The sequence below is a fragment of the Centroberyx gerrardi genome, chromosome 12 (assembly GCF_048128805.1).
Source record: "Centroberyx gerrardi isolate f3 chromosome 12, fCenGer3.hap1.cur.20231027, whole genome shotgun sequence".
Taxonomy (NCBI): Eukaryota; Metazoa; Chordata; class Actinopteri; order Beryciformes; family Berycidae; genus Centroberyx; species Centroberyx gerrardi.
In genome coordinates, this window is record NC_136008.1 from 5,087,392 (window position 1) to 5,098,008 (window position 10,617).

A 10,617-nucleotide genomic window follows, 5' to 3' on the forward strand; every position below is an offset into this window, starting at 1 on the left:
AGTTGCAGGTCTCTTTGAGATGTACAACTTTTCCATAATAATAATAAATCAAGCTTGTATTCTCACTGTCAATTAATTTACGCCGTAGGCTTGGACTCCAATAGTATGTTGTCATATTTTTGTCATCCCAATTGTTTTCGATCCTATCCTGAGGTAATCGTGGGAACATCCTGTTTCTCTGTTTCACTCGCATTTATTAAATCTAGCATTACTGTTCCCACCAAAATTATGTTAGTTGTTTTTGCCAAGATAACTGATGGAACTTTAATCTTTGGCCCTAGAAAGAGGACAGGGCAGTGACATCAGATCCTGTTTATGTGACAGGACCTGCATAAAGTTCTGCCAGACAGAGTAGGCTTTGTAAAATCTGAATCTCCATGTCTGTTCCCCCTCGATCGTTGTAATAAAGGTGCTAAAGCTTCATGACGATCGTTGCCTTGTGTGACTCTGTTTAAGAAATCTTCCAACATTCTTTGGCGAGCCAGCCAGGAGGGGAAGCCAGCCGACTGAGACAATCCACAGGAACAGTAGAGCTAACTGGTGCCCTGACAGGTAAGAGAATTTTAACTCACATCACATTTAAGTTCTCTCTGCCCTCCTCTGTGGAACGTTCTACGTCGAGGCTTCTATCCTGTTAGCACTTGATGTCACATGGGGCTCCACTAGATAAAAGGAATAGTGCGTCTGGCTCACACATATGGGATGCCGCGCAGTGAGGGGCTAGAGGAGTGCTTATACTTATAGGGAATAAGTCAAGTCTTATTTATTTACAGCCCCCCTTATTTTACAGCCATCGCGCCTCTATTTCGTTTGCATCCTGCTACAGTGCAGCAGCTGTTGCAATCTGTGCACACCTGCGTGTATCAGTGGAAAGGGCCAAGCCAAAGGCAAACAATTCTGTGTTAAACTGTGTTTAACGGAAGTAACACAATTTTTACCAGGCCAGTAACTCTAATGTGATTACTGAAAATTAGACCGGGAAAAGTAACGTGATCCCCAACACTGGTTGAAACTGGGCTCAGTCGACTGAGAGATTCTGACAGAGAGGGGTCTGCTGCACACACAAAAAGCTTAGACAAGGTACTGGAAACCAAAACTGAAACATCCTGTTAGTCCAAGGAAGACAGCTTCCACACACTTTATGAAAAATGTTAATAATAGTCATCAAGCTTTTGGTCTTACACTAAGTTTTGCAATTATAAAGTGTGCTGAGGCTGTCTTCCTTTGACTAACAAGCATCTTAACTTAGAAAACAACCTTCCATTATTTTTTTTTACTTGTATTTCAACTTATGTCTCATTCAAGGCAAGGCAAGGCAAGGCAAGTTTATTTATATAGCACATTTCATACACAACAGCAATTCAAAGTGCTTTACATGAATAAAAGAAAACTAAAAAGATTTTTTTTTAAAGTGAAAGTGCATTAAAAACACATTTATAAGAAGATATAAAAGATAAAAAATAAATAAATATTCCAGTGCAGATGAGTGTTGCCCTACATTTCTTAAAAGGCCCTGGCGAACAGCAAAGTTTTAAGCCCCGATTTAAAAGATTCTAAAGTGGAGGCAGACCTCAGATTTTCTGGAAGTTTGTTCCAGGCCTGAGGAGCATAAAAACTAAAAGCTGCTTCTCCATGCTTTGTTCTGACCCTGGGAACAGTAAGCAGACCAGCACCTGAAGACCTGAGGGGTCTGGCGGGTTCGTACCACTGAAGGAGATCAGAAATGTATTTTGGTCCTAAACCATTTAGTGCTTTATATGCAAGAGAATTTTAAACTCAATTCTTTGGCCCACAGGAAGCCAATGCACTGATCTCAGCACTGGAGTGATGTGGTCCATGTTCTTAGTCCTGGTTCCAACCCTGGCAGCAGCATTCTGGATGAGCTGCAGTTCATTTTTAGAGAGACCTGTAAAGACACTGTTACAGTAGTCAAGCCTACTAAAAATAAATGCACAAATTCTTTAATTCTTGTGATATTTTTAAGGTGATAGTAGGCCGATTTTGTAATTGTCTTGATGTGGCTGTTGAAGTTTAGGTCAGAGTCCATAACTACACCAAGATTTCTGACTTGGTTTTTAGTCTTCAGTGAGAGGGATTCAAGGTGAGCAGTGACTTATAGTTTCTCCTCTTTGGCACCAAAAACAATTATTTCAGTTTTATCTTTATTTAGTTGCAGAAAATTGTGGCACATCCAGTCATTGATTTGTTCAATGCACTTATTTAGTGAGTCTATTGGACCCTAGTCATCTGTTGATAAAGCTGTGTAGATCTGAGTGTCGTCTGCGTAATTATGATAGGAAATACTGTTATTTTGCATTATTTGAGCTAGTGGGAGCATGTAAGGATTGAACAGAAGAGGCCCAAGAATCGACCCCTGGGGAACTCCACATGCCATTTTTGTTCGCTCAGATATGCAGTTACCAATGGATACAAAGTAGTCTCTGTCTTGTAAATAAGATTTAGGCCAGTTTAGGACTGTGGCAGACAACCCTACCCATTTTTCCAGTCTGCCTACCAGTATGTCATGGTCTACTGTATCAAACGCAGCACTAAGGTCCAATAAAACTAGAACTGAGATTTTTCCGCAGTCCGTATTAAAACAAATGTTATTTAAAATTTACAGGAAATGTGGCCTGGCATGGAAGAGCAACCCAGTCAGACCTCATCAACAATCAATGGGCACCCTATGGCGATGCCTCCAATGCAATTGATGGAAACCGTGACACTAATTTCGAGGCTGGATCATGCAGCTGTACTGACCAACAGACCGACCCCTGGTGGAGAGTGGACCTGCTGGACACCTACGTTGTCACCTCCATCACCATCACCAACAGAGGAGACTGCTGTGAGGAAAGGATCAACAGGGCAGAGGTCCACGTAGGGAACTCTTTATTCCAACATGGTGCCGCAAACCCAATGTAAGTGGATATGAAGACTTATGAGATATCCAGCATTTGAAAAAAGTGACAGCTACTCTTCACATTTTTTTAACCTTTATTTATCCAGGGAAAGTTGACAGACAGTTCCACACTTACACCTGGGAGCTGCCCAGTACAGCCACCGTCTTCTACTGGTGGCCACAGACAGACGTAGGAAAACGGCAGGCAGGTTTCACCACGAGGCCAGTAGTGGTACAAATTGGACCAGAGATGCAAGCAATAATTTGAGAATATATGCCAATTTTTGTTGTGAATCTAGGACATAATTGATTATGTTGTCTGCTTAGACCAAGGTCCTCAATGTAATGTCTTTGGGGATCTGAGGTAGCACAGCTAGTGCTGTTATACTAGAAATGACTAAGGAGCTATTCTCTGTTGTGCATCCCTATATGCTCATTTTCAGCTCCACCCTGTTCCATAATCATACAGATCCAGTCTTTGTGCCTTGCTCAAGGGTGCAGTGACAGCTGTGGAGGAAGGACAGACTGTTACTCATTCACATTCCCTGTCCAGGTTTTCACAGTCTGAGGAATCAAACTAGTCACAAGCCCCTAGTATAAAGTATAAAACTAATTAATGGACTGCTTCCTCTCTCTCTCTTTTAGGGTTGGTGTTATTTCTAAAATCGGAGCAGGCAAGTCTTTCACTCTTTCACTTTTAGCAACAGTGTGGTCCCTCCACACAACTTTACTGTCATTGTGCAAGCACAACGAAATTGCAATTGCGTCAACCTCAAACGGTGCATTGAATTAAACCTTCCCATATATACAAAGACTTCCCATCTACAAAGAATAAATAAGAAATATAAAATATCAGCATAAAAAGTACAGAATCTAAGCAATATACAAGCTATAAGCAATAAAATGCAATTGGTGATAAAATATAACTACAACTAACGGGTGCAAAAACATCAGCAGCAATAATCAGTGGCTTAAAGTGACACGTGAGTAAATATTGCACGTGCTCCAATGATGGCAGCACATCAGTCTTGTCAGTCTGAGTTCAGTAGTGCCACAGCTTTTGGGAAGAAGCTGTTTTTCAGTCTGTTTGTGCGTGTGTGGATTAATCTGAAGCGCTTGCCTGATGGGAGGAGCTTAAACAGATGGTGTCTCGGGTGTGTAATGTCTTTTATGATTTTCTTAGCCCTCCTCACACAGCGAGTGCTGTGAAGATGTTCTAGTGATGGCAGCTCAGTGCCAACAATGTCCTGTGCTGTTTTCACAACACGCCGGAGGGCTTTTTTTGTCAGCTTTTGTGCAGCTGCTGTACCAGGCTGTCATGCAGTTTGTTAGGATGCTCTCTGTGGTGCAATTGTAAAAGTTGACAAGCAGCTTTTGGGGGAGCTTGACTCTCCTTAGCCTCCTCAGAAAATAAAGGCGTTGTTGTGCCTTACCCACCGCTGCTGAGGTGTTGTCAGCTCAGGAGAGGTCCTCTGTGATGCTGACTCCCAGGAACCTGAGGCTGGGGACTCTCTCCACAGCCTCTGTGTTGATGTGGACAGGAGTGTGTGTGATCTTCTTGGTAGTCCTAAAATCCACAATAATCTCTTTGGTCTTTTTGGTGTTTAAGACCAGGTTGTTGTTGGCGCACCGCATTGTCAGGTTCTGAACCTCCTCCCTGTATGCGGCTTCGTCGTTGTCTGATATGAGCCCAATGACTGTCGTATCATCCGCAAACTTGACAGTAGTGTTTGAGTTGTGGACGGGTTGGCAGTCATGCGTGAAGAGTGCATAAAGGAAGGGGCTCAGCACACAGCCCTGGGGGACGCCGGTGCTCAGGGTGAGGGTGGAGGATGTGTGCTTGCCCAGTCTGACAGACTGGGGGCGGTTGATGAGGAAATCCAGTATCCAGTTGCATATGGAGGGAGTTAGTGCTAATGCGTGGAGTTTGTGGACCAGCTTGTTCGGTATGATGGTATTAAACGCCGAGCTGTAGTCAACGAAGATCATCCTGACGTAGGTGTCGGGTCTTTCCAGGTGAGAGAGGGCTGTATTAAGAGCCACGTAGACGGCGTCCTCAGTTGATCTGTTTGCCCGGTAGGCAAACTGGTGTTGATCTAGATCAGCTGGGACAGTGTCTTTGATGTGGGTGAGTACCAGTCAGCATGTATAGACTATGAGTAAATGCAATTATTATTGATTTTCTGCTAATGAATAGATATAGATATATAAGTCATAGGATGAAGTTATATAACTGAATTGCAGTCAACTTTTTTTTTTGGTATCAAAGAAGATGTCGTGCGTCTGTAAATTATCTAATATGCAAATTAGATAAAATAACCAAACCGGAGAAAGTGAGTACCCACTACTAGTTGCTCTGTGTAGACTCTTAATCAGGACACCTGAGTTCAATTCCCGGCAGGGACGCTTCCACCAAATGCAGTGTCGCGGGGCTGATAGACTCTTAGTCTTGTTGAAAGGTACATCAATATGGGTGGTAAAAATGTACCTGTCACACCTGGCCAAACAGTAATGTAACAAATTTACAAATACATTTCAACTTACAAATAAAATTCACCTAAACTCAAACAAAGCACCCCATACACCCAGCTAATGACAAACTAAAAAGGATGGACACTTACCGAGACAATAAAAACATGTAAGGCAGGATAGGAATCGTCTTTTCCAAAACATTTAATTAACAAAAAATTATGGCACAGACTCCTGACAGAAGTCAATAAGGTGACAATGTATATATAAAAAAGAAAAAATCAAAAGAAAATTAGGCAAAAAATGTAAAAACTAAAAAGTTGAAAAAAAAAGACAAAAGTTAAGTAAAAAATGAACAAAGGAAAAAAAAAAAATAGCGCACCAACAGCACTTAGTGAAGCACTCTGACCAAACTCCTGACCTGATAACTTTCTCTCTCTCTCTCTCTCTCCTTCTCCCTAAATACCTAACTACCCTTCTGCTCACCCTTGTGAAATTATGACTGAATAACAAAGAATATGCAATGATGCAACACCAGCTGCCTGGGCACATTTATTGTTTACATTTAGCCTAGAAGTGGTAGTTAATCCTACTTCTATCCTGCATCCTACATTATTATTGCAGGTACAAATGAAGCCAGTTTTCCTCTTAAATGAGACAAATTAATTCTCGTATTCTAACAAAAACCTGTATCTCCCTTCTATTGGAAATCAGAAGTTACAGTGATTCTGGATAGTGACAGAAATTATTTGCAAATTTCTAATACATACAGCGCATTTAAAAAAGCCACAAATTGTTTTGACTTTGGCAACACTGCTGAAAACAGCAAAGAAATGTATCAGTGCTAATTATTGTAATTATTTCCTTTTGGCAGGAGAGAACTTGGCACTCCAAAGAAAAACCACACAGTTGTCATTGTATTCAGTTGGCATTCCACATAATGTCACTGAAGGGAATCGTGTCAGCAAATGGGCACGGGCCTCCTGCACTCACACACAAAGTGACGACAACCCCTGGTGGGGACGGACCTGCGCAAAACCCATAACGTGTTTTCCATTAGCATAACCAACATTGCTATTGCACCAATGGATCTGAGATCCGCATTGGAAATTCCCTTGAAAACAACGGCAACACCAATCCCAGGTAGTTTATGGGTGAATCAATAATTACTTAGTCACTTGTATTTTGTGTATGAAAAAAAGTTTATTAGCCTAACTTATAGGATATAACATGCCAAGGCTGATAATGGAAGTTACCCTTGACATTTGTTTTTAAGACATAGTTTACAAAATGACAATCTTGGCTTTCATTTGTGCTTCTTTTCAACACAACATATCTTAATAACAACATATATAGACATCTGAAATGCTCACAGATACCGGGGTTAAGTGCCTTACTCAATTTGCCTTCCAAATTCCCAGTCTGGGGATTCAAAATGGCGACACCCTGGTCACAAGCCCCACTTCCCTAACTTATAGGCTCCTTCCAATTGCACAAAATTTTAACAAATTGCATACATTTTTTTAAATAGTGACATCCTTTTTATCGTTAACCTCAAGGGTACAATGCTCAACATCACAAAGAAATCATAAAATAGAATATTCATAGAATACATGGTGTTATTAAGGAATGTTGTGTTGAAAAGTAACACAAATATGCCAAATTAGACACACAGGTGTGTTGACAATGAGACATCCTTTTTTAGAGTGTCCATTTAGTTATTGTATTATATTATTTATTATTTATCCATTTATTATTATTATTGCTGAGTTAACTGAAGTCATTTCTGCTTCCTCCGGCAGGTGTGTTGTGATGTCACACATCGCTGCAGGTTTTACCGACACCTTCCAGTGTAATGGGATGGAGGGTCGCTACGTCAACATAGTCAGTCCAGGAGAAGAATAGGCCTGCCTGACCCTGTGGGAGGTGGAGGTGTACGGCTCAAGCCTGGATTAGGTCTGAGGAGGTTCAGAAATGTATTACAATCACATTTTACATTGTAGGTATTTAACTGATGCTCTTATACAGACTCACACTAACTGCAATCCTAAATTAAGCTTCAATTTCTAGATTGTCAACATTAGAAACAATCAATAATAAGGAGCGTGACGGTCAGAGGTGTCTAGACTTTTCTAACTACAACTGAATGGGAGGTCTAGCTCACTATGCTGGAGTTTTTCAGAGAACTTAGCTAACTGGTAAGTGAAGGAGGAAGTCTGGTCAATAAAAATATAGGCTAAATGGCAATGACTTTCATCTGTGACCATGGCATTCCTGATCTTGGCAGGTGAGCAGGCTAGCTAACTTAGACTATCTTACTTAGATAGCTAAAGGCTAGTATGGCTAGTTTGAACTTGGAAGGTTCAAACTATAAGTTAGTAAGCCTAGATTGCATTTTTTTGGTTAGTAGCAGAGTGCTAGGCTTCATAATAGCTCCCTTCTCTCTTACCTCTTGCCTTTTTCATTGGCTTCAGTGTAAGGTCACTTAGCCAGAAAAACTGCCCAGAGTGATCATGTAGGCTATGATATGGAAGAGATAGGTAAAAGAAATATGAGCCAGGGAGATTTTTTTTTTTAGGTAAACCACTACATAATATTTACAATTTGCTGAGCTATGAATACTATTTCATTTAACAGGGAGCCAACAATGGTATAGTGATAATGATGCTGTGCATGTATACAGTAGCCTTCTTGTGTGTTTGTCTGAGTTATGTTTTTGTTCTGATGCTGCTGTCAAGTTGTCTTTTGATTAAGTTGACGATTTCTGTTTTTAATATTGAGCTTATCATTGTTCCTACACAATGTCTGCTGCGCAATAATATTTCATCTTTGCTGAAATAAAATACAATCATTAAAAGAGCCCGCCATGTTGTCCTTTTCATATCATATTGGTCTGGATCATAAATTGATTAAAATGATTGTGCTGTATCTAAGAGAGCTGCAGATTTGCTTTAAATCCACAGTAGTTTGAATCTTTCACAATTACTGATTGAAAGGTTAACACTGCAAAAGACTGAATAAGGTGTGTACCACTCACTGTACAGAATGAAAATCTTGGTAAAAATAAAGGCTTTGCACACTGAAAGATGACTGACACTCACTACTGTGATTGAAGAATATTGATCAGCATGAGGGTGAGAAGAGGCAATATATATTCTATGTATAGAATCTAGTGTTACACTCCTTATATTTGCCAGTCAATGCAATAATGTATTGCATTATTATTACTATGTCTGAAGATGTTATTACATTATCCAGCAACATATTATATTAACAGGTTTATTTAAATTTGAACTCATTTAGAGGGAGATTGTATTACATTTTGATTGATTATTACATTTTTGGTTGCTACATGCCACCATGTTGGAAGAGTGACAACAAAGCAAAAGACAACAAAACTCCTTTAAAAACAAAGAAAATAAACTAATTTTGTGTGCAGTGCTGTGCTGTGTATTCATTGTAATGCTCCTCTTCCCTCTTTTATAGCATTGTTTTTAGCATTGTACCATCACACAGGGATGTAGCGCCTTATATGATTTACCTGGCACCTGATCATGTTCAGGTAATATTACTACTCTCAATCATAACTTATCTTTATGATTATTGGGTGATCTGATCAGGAAGTGCATTCTGAAATTACTTTTACTACTTTACTTACTTACTTTTCAATACTGAGTCTTATCTGTTGTCAACAACAGCACGTGAGACATGTTACTCCAAACAAGAAGTATAAGGCAAAAATAAATTTCACATACAGACATATTGAAAGTGTTTGTACCTTATATTGTTGCACTGTATATTGTACCAATGCCATATTGTACTGTGGGCAGAACAGCTTTCCTCTCGTTTGCTTGAGATGATATGGGACAAAGGATTGTTCTGCCTATTACAAAACTAACTGATGGTCTTTGCTTCAAAAAAACATGTTGTCGCGTCATGTTGCAAGACACTTTCTTCTTACAGTGAATAGTAGAAATAATTTTGTAAATGTAAAAGTAGCCCACTCTGTAAATAGAAGGCCTACGTTTTATTCTATAAAATGATATTCCAGAGTATTGTGAATTGAGTCACTGTATTGGCAGTGGTAGCTGAAAGGTTAATGATGTAGAGGTTGAACTGGTTTGAATCCCAGAACGGTTGTCAAAATCTCGGAGGGTAAAATGAATAAGAAATGGTTTCCCCTCCCTCAGCAATTAACGTGGCGAGATGCCCTTGAGCAAGGCACTCCACCTCCCAGTCTCCACAGCCATTCCTTTAGCCTTTGTTGTTGAGAGTGATGGTGAGGTTGGAAATTACTGGGTGAGGAATAAGTGTAAGTAGTTGCAGTACAGTATAGTGTACAGTAGTGTGGTGTAATGTAGTGTAATGCAGTGTAATTTAAGTGTAAGTGGAGTGGTTTATTCAAACTCTGGAGCGGTTACTCCTTTAGTTTGGTTTGTTTGGCCACGTGAGAACAATACCACTCAAACTCAGAGTTCTGGGATTTACTGTTGAGCCTTCTGGTGGTGTTGTGGACTCAATTTATGATCTGTCTCACTCTCATCAAAGTTGCCCATCCCTCATCTGGTTAATAACCAAAGTATGCCTTATCTAAATGCAGATAAAGCTCTCTGCTTTAATAAACAGCAGACGTCATGATGAGACTTGTGCATAAATACTCTTTGTGGTTGACATGGTTTGTCAAATTGCATTCATCAGGCTAAACAGTGGTCCTTACTCTTCTTAAAGTTCATTCAGCGTGTCAAGGTAAGTGGTTGTAGCCTTGGGAATAGTTGCTTTCAAAACCACAATCTATATATATATATATATATATACATATATACATACATATATATATATATATATATATATATATATATATATATATATATATATACATACATATATATATAATGATTTTTTTATGATAGAGGATCCAGTCTGTAAAAGTGTTTGTTTTGACAACTAATGACTTATAGGTTTGTGCTGTAAAAAAAGTACAATTTAATTTTCTAATACTTTCTACTAAATTTATCTAATCTAAACTGTCATTTTGCAGCAGTAGTGCGCCTAAGTAGTGCTTTTTTTTCATTTTCATGCCCTTTGGACATCTCATTTTTGGAACAACACCTTATTGATGAGAGGTACCATCGGTCCCCAGATCTGTTGTTAGTCTGGGATAAATTTAACACAGTATAATGCTGACAATGTAAATTTCTTCAGCGTATGTCTACTTATGACCCTCTCTCTTGTCTGTCTCACCCAGAATA

The 10,617-nt window shown here is 39.5% G+C and overlaps 1 protein-coding gene across 1 annotated transcript; it reads left to right on the top strand.

Annotated features, from left to right (window-relative positions):
• The first annotated feature begins 702 nt into the window (after positions 1–702).
• LOC139908732 (fucolectin-4-like) lies at positions 703–8,147 on the top strand. Its single transcript, XM_071895532.2, has 4 exons — positions 703–712; positions 2,624–2,871; positions 6,465–6,511; positions 7,171–8,147. The coding sequence occupies exons 1-4, from the start codon at positions 703–705 to the stop codon at positions 7,271–7,273; spliced, it is 408 nt and encodes a 135-aa protein (XP_071751633.2). The 3' UTR covers positions 7,274–8,147.
• Positions 8,148–10,617: the final 2,470 nt, after the last annotated feature.